Source organism: Crassostrea angulata, chromosome 8 (genome assembly GCF_025612915.1).
Source record: "Crassostrea angulata isolate pt1a10 chromosome 8, ASM2561291v2, whole genome shotgun sequence".
Classification (NCBI taxonomy): Eukaryota; Metazoa; Mollusca; class Bivalvia; order Ostreida; family Ostreidae; genus Magallana; species Magallana angulata.
In genome coordinates, this window is record NC_069118.1 from 17,523,254 (window position 1) to 17,544,869 (window position 21,616).

Below are 21,616 nucleotides of genomic sequence, written 5' to 3' on the forward strand. Positions count from 1 at the left end.
TGGGGGATTCCATGGGCTAAATTTTTGAGGAATGGCGAACATGGTTTTCCTTTTTTGGGGGTCAAGATTTCGGATATGTCTGGCCCCTACCACTTTCGATTTGCTCCCGACGCCTATGATGTTAAGCCGGGCTCATTGCCTAAGCGATGGCGAGACTAAAGCTTTGCCGGATGACGATCGAACAATTATTGATGAAATCGTTCTTCGCACAAAATTGCCGTTCAATCTTAAAAGGGAACGTACAGAGATGTAAGTTAACATCTGATATGTTTAATACAATCCATTGTAATGTAGATCTGTGAAGCACTCTGAATACTTTGAATTTGCAATGGTGTTGCTGAGCGGCGGTACACATTGTTTACACCTTATATAGCTTAAATCATATTATAATTAGAGATCCCCGTTAGCTTAGTGTACATATTGGATAGGAATTATTCTAAGAGTGTATATAAACAACAGTTAATCTATGTTCGGATTAATAATAACCACATCAAATTATCGCGGATGTCTATACTTTGAGTACTTTAAATTAAGATCACATTTGAACTTCTGTTATAATATCAATTTTAATGTTTACAATTCCAAGGAATTCAGTCAAAACTGAATAATAACTGTACAGACAATGAATTTGAATAATCAGGATATCATCTATTCAAAATATTTGATTTCTTTCACGTTCCCAGTAGTGTACTCGGTAACAAACAGCATGTCATATCTATCAATGCACAATCCGTATGGATCAATCACATCATCACTGTCCATCCTTGTCTAAGATGTGGATACAATGATTGTTATGATCTGATGTTAGGATCTGGCCCTGACTATTTGTTGTGATACCGAATGGTTTGAAAGGATTCCTTCTGGCCTCAGAGGGATGACCTGTGTAACGGAATCGTAGTTTTCCAAGTTGATCTACAACCACTACTGAATTTGCTCTACTGTCAGCAACACAAATATCTAGGTTTCTGTTCTCATTGATAAATTTAATTTTTGTATTTCCCGAATACAAAGGCATACCTTCTTCATCATATTGAATCTTTTGGCATTCTTTATCGTTTGAATATCGAACAACCTTAGATTGACTGTTGTCATTTGAACGCATAACAACTAGAAGATCACCATAAGCCGTGGCAAACAGATTTGTAGGTGTCCATCCATGTAACCTGATAAATACCTCCGTTTCGTTATTCAGTATTTTATTTACAGTACATAATTTCCAGTCACAATAAATTAACTCTCCATTATTTGTTACTGTTATTTCGCTTGGTCACTCTCCTGATAAAGTTTGAATTGTCCTTGTAGGCTTGGCAACTCTATTAAAGGATCTTATTTCATAATATTCACCACTTGTCCAAATTTCTTGTTCGTTGTGCACAAAAACACAGCGGAGTAGATTATGTCTTGAGCTGAAGGTGTCGATGACCTTGGGTGAATCTGAGAGTTTCCAGTTGCAAACAGTTCCAAACATGTTGTGAACTAGATTCGAGTTGATTGGCTTAGGATAAAATGAAGGCAGCCAACATTGGAATTTATCAGGCAGTGAAGTATATTTATTGTTTTCTGGTGTATATTCTAAAACAGTTGTTACATTATTTGAATCCTCTAGTTTCATTAAGGCCTTCAGAGTGTCTTTTATCAAAGATTCGATCTGTTGGATCTCAACCAAATGTTGTTGTAAGGCATGTCGGTGATTAACTTCTATCTCTGATAGATCATTATGCATTTTATTGACAATGCTATCAATTTTTCTGTGCCATTTCTCTCCTTGTTTAGATATTTCTGTCGTCAGCCTCTTATATCCTTCACTCAGGTTTGAAATTTCCTTTTCCAATTCGCTCCTCAATTCTTCGTACTTGGGAAAGAGTACTTTTTGTTAGTCTTCTGTATCTTTTTTAATGTCCTGCTTCATAGATTTATAAATATCTTCAAGAACAATAAATGCATGATCTTTATGATCTTCAGACGCAAAACAGAACGTACAAATATACTTGTTACATTGTTGACATTTCAATTCACAAGTTTTGTTGCAATGTGTCTCACATTCTGGATAAATCAAAGTTGTTTTGCGTTCATGGAAGGAAACTATCTTATGTCTGTCATATACATCTCCAATATGTTCTCCTATGCAGAATTTGCAAAGGTTGACTTGGCAAAATTCACAGTAGCTTTTTACTGTGTTGCTCTTACAAATGTTACAGTTGATATTGTCTTTGGAATCCATATACTTCAAGAACATAATCATTTATGTTATAATATTATTTTGCAATGAAATCTATCATGATTATGTTTCTTTCATCTTTTTATCTGTTTAAACAAAACACAATTTTAAGATTTACACATTTACCTGTAGTGATTGAAAGAAAGTTCCTTATATCATCAAAACTACAGTGTTACCTCTAAAAACCAATTCAGGTTAATGATCTGGATAACCCAATATACCTTGACACTGAGTTTCGATTTGTAATATTGATATTGAAATAGGTTAACAAGAGCGACAAATGCGTACATATAGCACATAAAATTTGGAGAGGGGTTGCACGCTTGTCTGCCGCTTAATCCTCTTTCTTTTAACACTGAAATGATCTTTCAAAAAACATATTGTGAGGAATATGAAAGCAATTCCATTTGCATTTTGACCTAATTTTAAATTCTTTAAATAAGAGATTTTAAATGATGATATATATTTGAGCTATTTTAAAACTCAATGTTGATTGAATATTGGTTAAAATCTAAAAAAAAAAATAATCAATTAGAAAAAAATGTAGGTTAATGTAAAAACAAATATGAAAAAAGACAGAAAAACTGACCACAGAATGTAAATAATGAATACCACTTTAGATATAACAATAATTGCGATGTTACTTACAAAGGAAATTTATTTGTTACCGTTAATGTTTAAATTTTGTTAAATATTTGTTACCGTTCTTTTTTCATATCTTACAAGTGAACAACAATAAAACAATAACTAGTAAGGCATTGAAATGACATAGATAAACGTTTAAATGGGCGCGTTAAATTAAGGAAAATGGTTTTACTGTCAAGAAATGTAATTTAGAAATAAGTCTTTAATGTGCATTAACTAAGGATCATTCTCTATATGCATAACGGAAATTGATTGTAAATTACAACTGTATAGAAACTTGCAAGACTGTGATGGCCTGCATTTTGTCTATAAAATTTAGACATTGTAGTCTTCATATTTTAGTAACATTTACATATGTATCAACATTTGTGCAATTAGGCAAGTTAAGTGTTTCTGTTGTTTGTTTTAAAACTAAAAAAAAATGTGTTCTCACGCTTGAATTCGGTATGCTGACCATTAGTTCATTAGTCGTGTCTGTTGTTTACGTTAAAGTAGAATTTTGCTGCGCTTTGTTTACTTATGTAGGTTAAAGCCTGCATGTATTTTTATATTTATCTTAATAATGTAACCTTGTTGTTTCCTGTGTGAATCTGACCATTTTATCGGTATTTTACGTATAAAAATTCATCCCTGTAAAAGTCTCTTAACTGTCCAGACGTTATTTAACCCAGAGAAAGTTTTGATAGTACATTGTACTGTTTTAAAGCTGTATGTTAAGTTCTGAAATATGCTTCTAACTGATTTTTATTGTTTTGTATTTATTTAATAGTATTTTTATATTAATTGATTGTAGGCTTTTACCACACACACCCAACTACCCCCCCCCCCCCCCATACACACACATCATTTCACCACTCAAGTAACCTAGCGTGCATAACAGGAGTTGCGCTTTTCTCTGTGTACTTAGATGTCGCGGATAACAAAATGAAACTGGTTAACTAAATGTAATCTGTTGTTGTTAAGCTATTTAGAAATTTAACACGGAAGGCAGTAAAATGATAACAGCACGATCCAGTTATATCCAGTTTATCAATCAGTAAAAAACCTTAAGCAACTTAAGAAAAAACACGGACTGCACGAAAAAATCATAATGATGTCACACTCAAACTCCCATATAAAACGACTTGGCAATTTTTTTTATCTAACGAACTGATGTACATTAACAAAATATTTTTCTGCGATATCGTTACCTTCATATCCTGCATGAATCAACGAAGAAAGCATTTAATTGATTAATTATGCAGTGCATTGTTTGAAAAATGTACTTTTTATGTAATGATACCATTAATGTTTTGCAATTCAGTAAAGTTAAAAATAACCAATATATTATGTAAATCTTGATTTTATTGTAATTAAAACCATTATTCAAATACTGAGTATTGTTAATGGAGTTAGGCATTAAGAATTTAAAGGGTACCTGCAGTGCCGGTCAATTTTTGATATAATGGAGATCTATGTGTAAAAACATCATCCTGAAAATTTTACATCGATCGCATAAGTAGTTTTCGAGATATTTGGGGAAACCCCGATTTCACACCTGAACGAGTTTTGAATCAAGCCGTTTTGGCGCGAGATGAACTGTGACGTCACGGGGTCAACGCCGCTGTATGAGAAACAGGAATATCGTATGAAAACTGTTCGTTTTCTTGCATTGTTTAATCGATATATGAATATTTTTTTCTTTTATTTTGTTTCCATATCAACCCTGGATGACTAATTATACTGTCGTTTGAGTTTAACCCGTATTTTATCGAACAAAAATGCCGAATTTGGACAATTGTTTGCTTCATGAATTTCGTCAAATGTGTAACACATTTTACATATAAATGCACACCATATGTAGCAAAATGACAATTAATCAAAGCATTATTGTTATACGAAACATATTTTGTTAATATTGTCATTCTTTCGAATGATTTCTCAGTGACATTATTAACTGATTATAATAATAATATTGATGATACATAATGATATTTCGTAAAAGGTAACTCGGGGTCTATTCCTCGTATAAGGCATAACATTACAAATGATGTCGCCCGATTATTCAATAATATTGATATCGGACCAATAACAATCAAAATAGTATGCATTCTTTAACAAACAAACACGGGATTATAAACGGAACAAGGCGAAAGTCCAAGATGGCTGCATGCATGATTATGTCTGTCTCGTATTCTTTTAAAAATACGATAATGGAATTTAATTTTACATTTATTTACATCCTTTGTCAAAATGTTCCAGTTTATTTAGATTTCATAATGATTTGTTGTCAGTATTACAATTTAAGCTATACGGAGTTATAAAGCGTTTAATTGCTGACCATAGCGCTCGAAAAAAAGTTGCACTTTATTAAATAACAAATTATAAATCCGAAATAATTACTTGATCACATAAAAAAGGTTTCAATTGCAGAATTGTAAATTTTTGTCATTATTTAAGTGATAAGAAAAGTAACAATAAAGGCATTTACTTTGAACATTAGTTTTACTATTCAATAGTATCATGCATGCTTCTTTAATCACTGATTGTCGGACTATACACATGTTTTAGCTGACGAATGCTTGATTTTACACAGTCTAATTTATTTTTCTGTTTTATCTTTTAACAATTGAGTAGCTAATTATACACAAATCAATTTACCAGTCTAGAGGTGTGAAACCCTCTCTTTGTTCACCAGACTCGTGTACCTTGTGTATACATACCCCAGATACACGTGTGTCTGGAGCAGTGGCTTCGTTAGTTTACCTGTTTACCTGTGTCATTATCTCGGATCACTCGTGTGTGAAAGGATATTATGTAATCAATAAAATGAATAATGAACATAAATTTGCCCATGTAAGCGTATTAAGATATCGTATTCATCGGTAAAAAAGGCGACGAGAATAACAAATTTTAAAATCGTTTAAAAAGAAATCAGATTGTAATAAAATAATAACGGATACAAATTTCTAGATCTACAATACTTAAATTAACAAAATACGTCAAAACATCAGACCTATATCAATCATTTTGGCTGAAAAATCGAATTTAATTTGTATAGCTTTGTAAGGAAATTTCCGTCGTGTTGACCTCGTGACGTCACTTCCGCTGAAGCCTCGTTATCGCCTAATTCTGTTTTTTCTTGATTAGATTTCCCAAAGCAGGTAAAAATAGCCACTTTGAAGGGGCGTAACTTCATTATTTTTGCACCGATTTCGATGCGGTTTTTTGCATTAAATTTTGGTAAATAAACTCTTTAACATATGTTTCACATCGGATGGGCTGCAGGTACCCTTTAAAGTAAAAATATTACAATTATCATATGTTATTTAATAAGGTATTTGATCAGTTATGCTTTTAAGGTATATTATACATATATCACATGGTTTCGAGGGCGATATAACATAATATTTGCCCCGAAGTGACAGGTAAGCAAACCCTGGCGAGTTATGTCGCACGATGCCGCAATAACACAAATCGAGAGGTCCATTTGTCATATCACTAAACTAAACAAAAGTTCTTGTATCTCTTACTTAATATTCTAATGTGTAACTCGTTTTCAATATTATTGTTAAACTCGTCATAAATGCTTATATACCACAATATTTGGAAATGCATAACACCATTTTATTCTAAGTTGTTGTATTGATTAACAGATTAATCTGATAAACTTCAGCCTTAAGGTTGTAGATAGCAAACTTGGAAAAAGAATAATGATAAAAAGTGAAAAGTAGGTTACTGTATTTATTTTTTAGTAAAGATATTATATAGTTTCAAAAAATACCTAAATTTGCAAATTATGGTATGTGATATTAAATTAAATAATATATATATATAAATAAATATATAATATAATAGTTTGTCAGTCACAGAAATATCAAAAGTTCAAATAATCGGACACCTTTTGATCTGTTGTTTTTATTATCATACAATATTGTCTACAGAAAACCCAAAGATTGAAAGTACATTGATTTGTGCCCACTTCATCACTGTTATTAATTAATTTCTATCACATGTAACTTCAGTATCACTTAGAAACTGTTCTGTCTTTTATTACGATAATATTCATATTTAGGAGAGTTCTATATATTAAGTTCTCTAAAAGTTTTTTATGTTGAACACGTTGAATGTCTCAGGTTAATTTGGCCATTAGTTAATCCTCTGATTCCTTTATTGCGTAGCCAGTTTTGTCTGTTCTTACATCAAAAGGTTTGAGAGAGCCAAACATTTTATATATCTGTTCACTTGTGATTGCTCCAGGATGAAATGTCGGCAATGACACCAACAGTTTGCTGGGAAGTTTGATAAACTCTTCGTTTTTTGGTTTGTAGTCTAGGATAGCAGACACAACATTTGATTTCTCTAGTTCCTTAAAAGCAGACAAGCTTTCTTGAATTGATTTTTCTATCTCTTTGATCTCATTCAAATGTGTCTGCAAAACGTCCCGGTGTCTCAGTTTTAAATCATTAATTTCACTCTTCACTTTTTTAACGACACTGTCTATTTCTTTACGCCATGTCTCCTCTTGGTTTGACAATATATTTGTGAGTTTGTCATACTCATCATCTATGTTTGCAATCTGGTTTTGTATGTCGTTTGCAATATCCACATATGTTGGAGATATAATTTTTTCTAATTCTCTGATATCCTTTTTAATACAAATTTTCTTCGAATTACAAAGGTCTTCAAGGACTTTGAAACCATGCCCTTTATTCTCATCGGATGCACAACATCTAGTACAAATATACTTATTAGTTTCTGTACATAGTAGATCACATGTTTTATTGGGATGTGTTGAGCATTTTGGGTAAAAAAAAGGTAGAACGGCGCAGTCGAAAGGGAACAATTTTATGCTTATCGTATCCATCTGAGATGTGTTCTCCTATACAGGGCTTGCAGAGGTTGACGAGACAAAAGTCACAGTAACTCTGCACTGTGTTACTATCGCAAAGATCACATCGAATGATGTCCACGATGCTACTGTTGGAATCCATCTAATTCAATCAAAATTTTAATATATAAGTATTCAAGTGATGAGATGTATGCAGTATAATTGTTTTATTAATACTGTAGAAGCAGAAATATTCGTTGTGGATTTAATTTCGTTATTTTCGTTAGCAGTAGAAATCAACGAAATTAAATCCATGACGAATTTTTAACCTAAGTAATAATGAATACAAAGATATTAATATGTCACGAAATTAAATCCCAACGAATTTTAATTTGGTTCAAAAACAACGAAATTTTGACCCAACGAATATATGTGCTTCTACAGTATGCTTTTAATGGACGTTGGCTGGATTAGGGAACTCTCTAACATTAAAATTACGTAAATTAATCAATAACGAACTAATTAGTATATCATATTATAAGTTAATGAACTATGAACATTTGATTTCGAATTTCAACTCATTAATATCAATAAAGAATATTGGTATTCAACGAATATTGATATAACCACAATATATATTTTGCGTTTTTCATTGATTTTAATGCCTTTGTGAACAGTGATGCATTTACTCAAAATATAACAATAAAATTGCCATGAAGTCAATATTTACCTTTTTTGATTTAACAGTAAAATGTCAGCACTAATCGCTCAGACAGACGACTGACATGTCACCTACTTAGATAAACACTTGAATTTTTGCCAAAAATCTACAAGCGAATACAATAAATTATTAAGGTGACCTAAGAAAATGAGATAAAAAGTATACCTGTACTAATACTAAGATAGATCACACTGGAAAGCAGTTATACATTTGATGAGTTTTACGAAACTGATAAATATCATCTTAATATCACCTTTCGATATTTAGTTATACAGTTTAAACATATTTCAAAATTGCAAAAAGATGTATCAGTATTCATACCTTTTAGTTACGCCATTTAGTTTTGTCTCATTTTAAAACATGCTCTTACTCTTGTTATGCAGAAAATTCGATCAGTGAAATTTGTACATGATATATTACTGGTCAATTTCATATCCCTTTTTTGGGCTGTTATCTGTGTTTTTAATTTTTCACACGTTTGTTAATTTGTTTGTTTTTGTATGCTTAAAAAGTTGTAAATATGTGGCGCCTTCTGTTTTTTAAAGAATTGTTTTAATTATATCCATTTAAAGGTATTGACCATATACAATTTCAGGATATATTCCCTAACAGTTTAATTACCTCATTTCTAAAGAGTGTAATAGAATTATAAAGAGGTATTTTTTTACCTTCTCCTCGCAATCAATATAACATGAAGCATGCAGCTTGCAAGTAAATTATCACTTTATAGAAACCAGAAAAAAATAAAACAAAACTATATAATCAGCTGACGTTCATGTAGTTTATGTTTCTTAACATAGTACGAAGGAATGGAGGCATCTGAGGATCTCTTGGTTCTCACCAAAGCCTGTGCAATACTCCAGTACTATGAGATTAAGGATATGTAATGCTGCAAAATTTTCCTAATGAATGACATGTTGAGATAACAGTGTTTAAAGCTGAACATCGCTCTTAAAAAGGCACTGTCCGCCATATTTCTCTTTCAGCAACGCTCTCTCTAAAACCTCTATATAAGCCACACACCTCATAAAAGTTCACAGTATTTCGCTGTAGAGGTCTCACCTCTTGCATTGCCGTGTTACTCGGTCGCGATAAATTATCAAGTTTCACACACTTTTTTTAACCAGGAGAGTACTATCATAAAATAAACTGGTCAATGCATTATATACAAACATAATATGCATATAGAAAAAGAATTTAATGTATAAAATCCAAAAACAACGAAAGGAATACTACACGTCGGCCACGAGTTTCAGAAGTGCAATTGCGTGTACTGAAATCGAAGGGTTTATATACCAGGTATCTGTGTGACGAAGCCTTTTTACGAACGGTGTTCAGCTTTAAAATCAAAAGTCAAAAGGAAAAATACAAAATAGGAGCAGAGCAAACACGGACCTCTAAAAGGTAGAGGTTGGATCAGGAAGAGTGAACACCGTGTGCTGACCGGTTGGATCAGCAGATTATGTAGATCTAGCTTGTTTTTTGTCACGAATACTGGTTTTTATACCTTGCTTTGTTTGTCGGTGCGTGTTTGCTGTCATTCAGTTGGAGATGAAAAATAGGTTTAAATTAATATAAAGTACATAATTAATGTATCAAGCATGGTTGACAAACATTTATCAGATTTTAAATGGTTTTTAAGATTTGGAGTCTTTGTAGTTTGCATCGGTATAAATAATCATTGATCCCATATACAAGCTTTATTATATAATGGGTATATATAAAAATAAGTTTACAAAGCATGATAATTGAAATGCATCGTTCACTACTTCTGGAATCATTTACAAACAATAAGCATATTTCCCTGGATTGTTAATTATTCATAAGTTTACAAGCATTCATGCGTTTATTATCGTTCAGGATAACTACTATTGCGACCCCCCCCCCCCCCAATTTTTTGTCTTTCTAAAGTTTAAAGATATTATTACTTATTCGGTTTGTTACCGACTGTATACAGAAATTTTTGGGGTCGGTAAAGTCCATAGAAGGCCGGGCGGAGCTGAGCCTTCTATGGACTTTACCGACCTTACAAATTTCTCTTGGCATATCTCTGCCCCTATACATGGTATAACCTTCGTACAGTTATTTTTTTAATTACGTATATTTTTTATGCAGTGAAGGGAAATTGAGAGAAAGAGAGAGAAAGAAAGAGAGAGAAAGAAAGAGAGAGAGATTGTTAACGTTAACATGGAGATTGCAATCGATTGCAGAATTGGTAATCAATTAATCTTTTTCAACCAAATATCCAATTACTCGTATCAAAATACACAAGTGTATCTCATAATATTCTTTTTCCAAATAGATGTAAAAATTACCCTCTATATTTAACCGATTTCTTTCACACTGTCGATGTGCCGGTACATGAGGTATATATACATAATTATATAATTGAACAAGACTGGACAGCGACAACGACACATGTATTTCCTATGACGTATCAAAGTACTGAAAGTACTGATAGTCAGAGGCATCATTTTGGAGGAGATTAATCTAATCAAAATATTGAAGTACTGAAGGGAGCTGATTTTATCGATTACTATTCATCTTAAAATCAACGACATATAATTTCGCATGACAAGTATTTTCTTATTCTTTTTTTAATTACGCACATGTTTATTATAAGAATTTTCGGGCTTTTCCGACAATTTTAAGAATTCCTAGAAAAACACCACCTGAACCATTTTGTGCAATATTTAAAGCTGAACACCGCTCGTAAATAGGCACTGTCACACAGATACCTGGTATATTAACCCTTCGATTTCGTTACACCCGATTTCACACCTGAAACTCGTGGCCGACGTGTAGTATTCCTTTTGTGGTCTTTGGAATTTATGAATTTTATTCTTATTTTATGTGCATATTCTGTTTGTAAATTATATTTTGACCAGTTTAATTGATATTAGTATTCTTCTGGCTTGAAAAAAGTGCCTAAAATTTGATAATTTCATCGCGGGTTTTAGGGATAACGGTAGTGATAGAGAAATGTGGCGGACAGTGCCTATTTACGAGCGGTGTTCAGCTTTAAAGACTGAATTAATGCCATCAAAGTATGTATCAGTAATGGAAATATTTCTGGAAAACTGGATGGATCCAAGCAATATTTAATTCAGTTAGTCTCGTTTAAACAAACACTCGATTGTCTCAGTTAATCTTCGACTACATGTAGCAAGAGAGACTCTCTGCTCATCAGAGATTTACGGAGACAGCCAAGCGTCTGGTTGAACGAGACTATATTGAACTCTGGCCTATTAACACATATGACTACAACATTTATCTAAATTGTTCGTACCATTTAAATCTGACTATTTTCAAAGTATTTATGAATAAGTTTCCTTGAAAAACAATGTTTCAGAATACATTACATCGAATTTATCTATTATTTTAGAAAATTAAGTCTTGTCAGCAGTGATGATTTGTGCTTAGGTCAAAACACAGTTTTATTTCCGGTTTGCCATGCAGAGTAACTGCATAATAAAATCTAACTCCCAAAAATATATGGTTTTTTTTTCAAATTATAAGATATAAAAAGTCTGGAGTCTTAATGATGAGTTTTCAATACTTAATACTAGAGGATAGAAACTACTTTCAAATTGCAAACATATTCGTGCTATTTTATGGAATATGCAAAAATAAACAGTTTACAAACCAGAAAAATATTTTGTTAGTTAAGATTATAATTAATGAATCACAATATATATTAAATTTATGATGAATAATCAATGAAAACTCTTGAACTTTTTTTAAAAGGAAAAATTCGCTCCTGCTTGAAAACCCCTAATGTTAGGTAAGACATGCATGATCTCAATCTCGCAAAGTTGTCGGTTTTTTTCTTTTGCAGAATGTATGATTCGATTGTAGAGAATGATCAAATACATTTCTTCATATAAGCGTTTCCAAAATTATGGAGTATTTATATTAAAGAGATGCCGCGGCTCATTTTGCACAAATTAGATGTAAGTTTTGTCATATGATAAATTTTGAATATACTGGGTGGGTGTAATAAAAATAAAAATTTACAACATGACAACAGTTGTCAGGTTGTGAATTTTGTATCTACATCCCCCAAGTAAATCTAAAACTTTTAACATGACAGTTTTCCCATAACTTACATGAATTTTAAAATAATGCTTTGTAAAATTTGAAAATTCTCAATTTACCGTTTTATTAATCATTTTAGACGGTCCAAACAGTACATACATATGTATAAAAGCGAATGTAATCAATTCACCGTGACTTTCTGCAAGGGGATGAACAGATTACGAATTTCTACAGATTTTACATGTGGTGTAAACGAAATTTTAAAATATGAATTTTGAATTCTGGAAAAAATCTATAACACGCAATCGCGAGCATATTATTGCAGTAAAAAGGATCAATCACTCGGTACATGCTTTTATATAACTGTGTTTAAAAATGGAAATACCCTAGTTGAGGAGAAAAAAGCTGTAATGTCTCTTTGAAGCTCATTTTAAAAATAATGATTTGAACATATTTTATTGTATACATATATATAAGATACATACAAAAATGGGTCGGACACAAGTTCTGACAAATTATTTAAAAATAATATACCGGTAGACCCTATAATGCCGTATTCCACTTTTAAAAGAAAACGTGTACATGTTCGTTCTGTCCGATGATTTTACACTTTTTTTTCAAGCGCAATACTCTTATCAGCTATAGTAAAAACATACTGACTTCCCAACTTGCTTTGAAATGGACTGTGCTGGCCAGACATGCAGGATTAATCAGGCCTTACCGCACATGGCCTGGGTACTCTACCTCTGCACCCACTGACTGTGTGTGTGTGTGTGGGGGGGGGTGCGTTAGAGGGTGAAATCTGGATTTTTAATTTATTTGTATAATTATCCTTATAGTAGGTTTAGTATGCAAACCAAACGCTTTACTGATTATAATCAAAATTAACGACAGTATTTGTAAAAATTAAGTAAAATAAAAGTAAGCGAAAATATGCCACATAACGATCACGATTCACAGTAATTAATTTGGGGATTAATCAAGCTTCACATAGCAGTGGTTCAACTTGTTAAATAATCATGTTAATTAGATCGATGCCGGTGGGGGGGGGGGGGGTACCTATACATAGAAAGATACGTCTCTGCAGGAGGTTAGTTGATAATCCGCAAGTAATATACGATACAGAAAAAGAACCACGCCATGTTTATACATTGAATCTCATCATTATTCAATATTTAGTTCAACACTAGATGGTTCTTGGGGAATCCTCATTATTTGACGTCACGGAAAGGGGGCTGTATAAAAAGTATAAATAGCCACTATACGATTATACACCATTCATTCTCAAACTCATGCATATTCATACTTACTAGGAATATGACGTATGGACCAAATTTTACGAGAGAAATTATGTTTGTTAATTGTCATATGTATAGTTCTATTTGTTGTATATTTTGTAATTGCAAATATCATATTTATTTTAATAATAATATTGAATATGAATCCTAAACGAATATTGTAAATTTTGCCGCTAGGTGGTGTCCGTCAAATCCATCAAATTCATTATCGACGTCACATGCAAGCTGACCGGTAGCAATAGAGGAGGCTCATATAGAGCCTCCGTCTAATAATCGTAAACGCCGATTTTTTTGAATCATAGTTTCATGTAGTTTACATATGTCCGGAAAATAAAAGCGAGATTTTAAAATTCGCGAGATATGCTTCTCGCGATTTTACGCGAAAATTAATTCCTCGCGTTTAATTATGATTTTACAGTAGCATTCATATTTTTTAACTATACATACGTTGATAAAAATTGATATGTAGGCTTTAGAAATAAAGAATCTGCGAGCAAGATCTATTTGAGTAGCTTAAGGTTGTATGTGACGTATGTCTATTTTAATGTGGATTAAAGTAAATTATTATTGAAATTCTTTAAACGGCATAGATTTTTTAAATGTCGAAAGTTTTTACCAAAGAAAAGTTTTCGAAATGTTTGGAAAGGTCAAAAGTTTAAAATCCTCAGTGGGATATCCAACTCATGACTTACAGACTAGTAGAGAAATCTTTTTTATCTTTTAGTGATATATACAATTTAAAAAAAAACAAACATCAGAATGAGTACCACAACATAATAGAGAAACCTCTTATTCTCTGCACAACACTGTTAGGTGACAATATAGGAAAAGAAACCATTAATGCCATGATATCACTTTATTTTAGTGTTTATTTCGAGTTATAGTACGTCACAACATGGAGATGTTCCATACAACCTTAAGTTACACTTTTTCCAAGAATGTAGTAATCGCCAATAAAGGTAAAAATAAAAACAATTTTTAAAAAAAGGTTGGACATTTTCAATATGAAGTTCTTTTGTTTTTGATGTATGACATTCTGCTATGACATACTCATAATATAATAAAAAAAAACACGACATGTTCAAGGATAGTATTACTTATATATTGCTGCATAAGCTATAAACTAGAGAGAACATTAACTATACGTGTTCTTATGCAGCAATTACAGAGATGAATATGACTGAAGCCACGGTCGCTGTTTAATGAGTGGTTATAACAAAGTCTTCTGATTTAAGGTGGTATGGGGATCTGTCAATATCAATGTAAACTATTATTACATTATAATTGAAATACTTTCAACGGTTTAAAATTTTCAAATTTTACAATATTTTACCAAAAAATAGTTTTTAAAAATGTTCAAAGAGGTAACAACTTTAAAACCCCCAGCGGGATTTTAACTCATGACTTACAGATTCGTACGAAACCCTCTAACCCACTGCGCTACGCTGTTAGATGACACAATTGGGCAAGAAACTACTTATATAATTACACTTCATTTTATTGTTTATTTCGATAAACACTACGTCACAACATGGAAGTTTCCCATATCACTTTAATTCCATCTAAATCATGTAAGCAGGTAAATTTACGATAAGATGTGTTGTACAGTCATTTTATTGCCTTTTTCTGTTATCTGGAGAAGATGAACAAAGATATAAAATAGCTGCTTATGGATACGACATGAAAATATTTTTATTATTTTGTGCTTTTATATTTGTACTTTTGATCTATTTTTTAGAATATTGGGTAACAGGAATATGAATAGGGTAATTTTCACGATAAATTTTAAAAGCAAAAAAAAAAAATAATAAAATCTAAAATTTCGTATCTTTAAACAATAACACGATGACAAACTTTATCATCTACTTCATATATTTGATCACCTTCACAATTCCGTATAGGAAGTCAGTAACAAACAAATGGTCAAATTTATCAACACACAGACCGCATGGATTGTTTACGTTTTCTATATAACGTAAATGTTGACCGTCTTGGTCTAGGATGTGGGCGCAGTGGTTGTGTCTATCAGATATCAGTATCTGACTCTGGCTGTTTGTTGCGATGCCGTAGGGATGAAACTGTTCTTTCTTTGGTTCTGAAGGATGACCTGTGTAATAGAATCGGAGCTCCCCAACCTGATTGACTACCACAACGGCACCAGCTATACTGTCAGCCACACATATATCTAAATTTCTATTCTCGGCAATAAATTTCATGTAACTGTTACCCGAATACAAAGAATGTCCCTCCTCGTTATTTTGAATAGTTTGTAGTTCAACAGATTCTGAGTATCGGACAATTTTGGATTGGGTTTTTTCATCATTATATATAACTATAAGATAGTCACCGGCAAATGTTTCAGCAATGTTTATAGGAGTCCACCCCTGAAATTCAACTATCTTCTTTCTTTGATTATATGTTATCTTATATACGGATCTACAGTCACAGTAAACCAAATTTCCACCACCTGTTATTACTATATCACGAGGCCATTCTCCGGAAATCGTTGCAGCTGACTTTTTAAATTTGCCTCTACTATCAAAGCATTTTATTTCATTGACTTCAACACTTGTCCATATTTCTTGTTCGCTGTAAGCAGATATACTGCGGAGGTATTTAAATCCGGTGATAAATGTGCTGATGACTTCTGGACAATCTAATAATTTTCTTAAGGGAGCCATTGGGATTTTAAGTTTGTAACCATACTTATTTTGTTTCGTGGTCAAAGGCTTGATGAATCCAAATAATTTTGAAATTCGTTCCTTGTCTACTGAATCATAACAAAATGTTGGCATTATAACTTGAACCTTTGGAGGAAATTTGCAAAATTCTTTATTTCTTGATTTGTACTTTATTGTCGCAGAAACGTTTTTTAATTCCCCAAGGTATGTTAAGGTAGATAGGTTTTCTCGAACTAATGATTCCAATTGTTTAATTTCATCTAAATGCTCTACTAAAATTTTTCGGTGTTTCGCTTTCATCTTGTTTATTTCATTCTTCAGATTACTGATAGCACTGTCGATTTCTCTGTGCCATTCTTCTCCGTGTTTTGTAACAGCCGCCATAAGTTTCATATATTCTCCATCCAGTTTGACAATTTTGTTTTCTAAGTCGTGTCTAATTTCTACATACGTAGGAATAAAAATGGTTTCTATTTCATTAATGTCTTTTTTAAAGTCGAATTCCTTTGTATTAAATGCATCTTCAAGGACAATGAAATCATGTCCTTTGTGGATGTCTGAGGCATAACATTTGGCACAAAGATATTCGCCGCATTGAATGCATTGCAATTCACATATTTTGTTAGAATGTGTTTGACATTTGGGGAATTTCAAAGTGACTCCACGTTGCTGAAATGATACAATTTTATGATTGTCATACCCATCAGAGATGTGTTCTCCTATACAAGATTTGCAGAGGCTGACATGACAAAAGTCACAGTAATGTTGAACAACGGAGGAAATACACACGTTGCATCGGTTGATATCTTGGGTATTACGGCTAGGATTCATCTAGATAATAATTAAAATATGTGTTTAATCGAATCTCAAATATGAAAGAATCATAAAATTGAAATTGATCCTGACTAAATGTAAGACACAAAGCAATGAATGGAGAATATGTGTGTATATGTATGTTTGTGTGACTGTGTATGGGTGTGGTTAGCTTTATCGAACTGCTATGCGATAATGTGTGTATCAACAGGGTATTACTTATCAGAGGCCATATCTAAACTCATTATCAAATAGTAAGGGACAGATATCATATGATTGTCATCACGGTTTAAAAACAAAGTAATGACGCCATAAAACAAGTAAAATTTGTTACACATCAACATATCACTTACATTTTTAACGTGATTCAATAATATATATCATTATAGGTATAAGTTAACTATATAAAAGGAAAAGAGCTATTTGAAATTAATTAATGTCAGATATAGCTCTTAAGTTTTCTAAATCTAAAGATGTGCATTACGTAAAACATACAATTCCTTTAAATATGTGTGCACAATGACTGACCAATTTTTATCCTTACGAAATAGTTACTTTCGCTTTGTTGTATACTACTTCAAATGGTTTCTTTTAACATTTTGACCTTTTTATATCTTACTAAAGTTTTTAAAAAAATTAGATTATTAAAAAATACCTTCTTGTATTCAAGGGTACAAGACTTACATTAAATTCAAATTCAAATCCCGAGGTGCAAACGTTTAGTACTTTCCATATCTGAATTAGATTAACTTATGGCTAAAAATATATTTGAGATAGGGATATTTGACGAAAGTAAGTCGTTCGTTACAACATATACAAATGAAATTTTTGTAAAAGAATTTTAAAAAATTGCTCTTTTAGTACGATTGTTAACAGTCGCAGAAATAGATTATGTCTCTAGAGTGTACTTTTCCTTTTCAAAATCTGATTTAAAAATTCTTATTTTTTTTTGTTTAATTGTATACAGGGTTATTTTCGCCTCGTGTAATTTTTGCCCTTCTTTAATTTCTATAAGTTCGCCAAGGCACAGTTCTTTTTAAAGAGAGATAGTTTTCGACTTTGGAATTGGCCGAGTCTGAAATTCGTCCGATGACAATGAGAGCGAAAGGGGTAAAAATAAAACGGGGCAAATATTTCCCTGTATACAGTATTCAAAGGATAAATAGATAATACATTTTTTGCCTCAATTATGTTACTTTTATTATCGAACGAAAATTGCACAACAGAATTGATTATTGTATATATTATAAGAATTAGAAAAAGTTACTTTTAAATTTTTTTTTTTCAAAAAGATAACTAAGCGATGTTTTGTATGTCTTTCCATGGCGTCTGCGGTTTATTGCCGTTCTTACTATTACCAGGACTACTACTATAACATTCACGACAGATATGCAAGTTAACATCTAGTTAATTAAGTCGATCAAACCAAGTAATTTGGTACAAGAGGAACACATACTCAGAATGAACATATAACTATACAAATCGTCAGAAGTATATAAATTGTGATACAGGAAAATGATTGTAGAAATGGACGTATAAAAATAATTTATATTAATTATAGACTTTGGTATAAATGACCAGATCAGGAATACGACTAATGCGAATCAGAAATTTGAAATTATGATTTAACATGAGTTTACTTTAAAGTTTAAAACATTTGGTATTTTGTAATATTTCTTTTTAGATATTTTTTCGTCATTTATTCTAAGGCCAAACGTTCTAAAATGTAATGAAATTCATAATCATTTAGTCCTTTGCTACAAAACATTTAGATGAATGCTCTAACATTAGCCTGAATCTACACGGAGGAAATGGTTTGATGTACGAAATTTATTTTTTTTTTAGTTTGACAGTAAGAATATTGAAATACTTCTTTAAGCCAAAGACAGGTTTTAAAATGTTATACACACGGATATACAAAAATAATTCATTTCATTATACCCTATATGGACACATTGGTAATTTTGTTTGTTATTTACAACAGCAGTTAACCATTTTATATTGACAAGTTTTTATTTGACTCAATATTCCTGTTTCGTTTCTCTGATGATAGGAGAGCTGAACCTGAACTCATAAGTGGTTGTATAATAATTTTATTATTGCAAACTGAATAATTTTTTCAATGGTAAATTAACATAATTCCACATTCAAATTTTCAGAAACAAAACTTACTATTATTGATTGAGACCAACTGTAACTAACACATTATTGATATTTTAAGCTTATAAAACCTTAGTTTAAAAAAATAGTATTTGTGTTACTAAATTATGATAATTTTATTTCCGACAAATTCAACACATTTATAAATAAAACTGTATAATGATACACAACTACATGTACTGCATGACTTAAGATAACTCTTTGCTGATACTATCTGTTTCAGTGTTGGTCCTTACGCTGATGCAGCTATTGCGGGATAGTGTTCCTTATCAAAATCGTTTTAGTAGTTGTGTCTGAGCAGCTAAAAATAGCCAAAAGGAACTACGTGGTCACGGTACCTGGGGACGGGACGATAGTGACCAATGTCAAGAATGTCAATGCAATACAGCATTCTTTTAAGTTATTTTGTAATTCCTCAAAAATATCCGTTAATTTAATTTTTTGTGAAGGGGGGGGGGTCAAAATGCATTTCTTAATTAGGGGCTCCTTTTATGCTTGGCTTTGTTAAACATGGTTAGTTAAATTATGCTGCATTTCTATCATACTTAACATAATATAATGACGTATATGATTAAAAAACCAAAAGGAATTAAATCCAAATGAATGTCTTTTAAATACATGTATTAGAACATAGCAATAACCATAGAACTTTTATTTCGGATTTAATAGTCTTAACACTTACTTATATTTAACACATCTTTTAATTTCAATTGAAATTCTATCGTTAAATGATATCATTATGAAATGATATTACCACTTTCGTATCAAAAACTTTACTCAATGATTGTAGCAGGTTGGTGTTAAGTAAGTAATACAACAATGGAATTTGTCTAACCAGACGTATGTAATGCTATACAGTTGTTGACTGGAGTCGAGGGCAACAGATCAACTGTTGCCCGAGACACAGTCAACAACTTTGTATGGGTACAAATGAGCAAATAAAATGAGACAGTAATATTTAAAACTGGGTTTGCGTCTCTTTACAACTCAGCCTGTATGATTAGGCTATGGAGCTCCCCCACTCCGAGGATATGGTCCTGGATTCAGACCAGCATACACCCAGTCCTATCAGTTCATATTTGAAGAGGGCAATCCTGTCTATCCCCCTAACCAGTATCCACCTCTAAAATTTATGATTACAGATCAGCGCATTCAACATTCGAATTTACGTATGGTACCACCTGAGGGAGACGTGTGATGCATTTTTTTCTATGAATACACGAAAGTGTTTAATGTATGCACTTTGTAGACACCACCTGGAAAACTTGTACTGAAAGACACCATCATAAATCTTCAGCAGAATTATTTTATCTATTTTATCTACTGGCGTGCTACCAGTTTTCGCCAGTTGTCAGTTATCTAATAGAGAAAGAAAGAAAAAAGAGAAAGACAGACAGATATCCAATCAAATTGTGTACACCATACCTGAAACAGTTATGTCGAGATATAATTATCATAACTGGGTATAACTGGGTATTTTTGGTTTATAGGCACTATAGTAGCTAATGTATATGCTAACTACAGTAACTCACAAACTTTTTCCATCATCCTGATTTCTATTTTTGATCTGTACAAATTTTACTGGATGTTTAAACAAATTAAAAAAGTAACAGAAATTTGATATTGAAATTATAAACATGTCGTAGATATGGTCTTTTTTTTTACTAAAAAATATAGACGGCTGTTTACTTTTTGTTAATTCAGAGAGCAAAGTCGTTGTCGCCACCTTGTTGGTGATGTATCAAATTCCATTGAGTTCCGTTTATCATTAGATATATTTTTGCATATAAGAATGATCAGAGAATTGTATCAATCAATTCTATTTTTTTTCATATTATTAGAATATTTTTTTCATTTGATTGGTTTTTCAAAACAGAACTTCTTTTTCCTTTAAGCATCATTTCGTACTCAAGGACAAACACTGTGTCGGATTGATGTGGCAATGCCACAGTGCCAAAATGTCACAATGCTAATTTTCGCTCCCGCAAAAAATGCAGTTTCTTAATTATTCATTTAAACCAAATGAAAGACCACCAACAAAATAATACATGACCACTTTTGTTTTTAGTGTGTCTCACCTGACAGCAATGTTACAGCTAGGATAGCTGCCAAACAACTTTAAATGAATATATGCAGTTTTATCATTATTACATAAAGACGATACGTTAAATACATGGAAATAACATGTAACCTCACAACTGGAATTCTTTGGTAGATGTGATCGTGCATATA

The 21,616-nt window shown here is 32.0% G+C and overlaps 1 protein-coding gene and 1 pseudogene across 2 annotated transcripts; both read right to left on the reverse strand.

Annotated features, from left to right (window-relative positions):
• Window positions 1-6,632: 6,632 nt before the first annotated feature.
• Window positions 6,633-8,461, reverse strand: LOC128161206 (E3 ubiquitin-protein ligase TRIM38-like; annotated as a pseudogene).
• A 6,124-nt stretch (window positions 8,462-14,585) lies between these two features.
• LOC128159998 (uncharacterized) lies at window positions 14,586-17,981 on the reverse strand. Of its 2 annotated transcripts, none has more exons than XM_052823239.1 (2): window positions 17,909-17,981; window positions 14,586-17,080 (listed from the first exon to the last, which is right to left on the reverse strand). In XM_052823239.1, exon 2 carries the CDS (start codon window positions 16,802-16,804, stop codon window positions 15,593-15,595), a length of 1,212 nt encoding a protein of 403 aa, XP_052679199.1. In that variant the 5' UTR covers window positions 16,805-17,080; window positions 17,909-17,981; the 3' UTR covers window positions 14,586-15,592. The 2 variants fall into 2 exon arrangements, with proteins under 2 accessions (XP_052679199.1, XP_052679198.1); XM_052823238.1 differs by having other exon boundaries at window positions 14,586-17,242; window positions 17,909-17,968.
• Window positions 17,982-21,616: the final 3,635 nt, after the last annotated feature.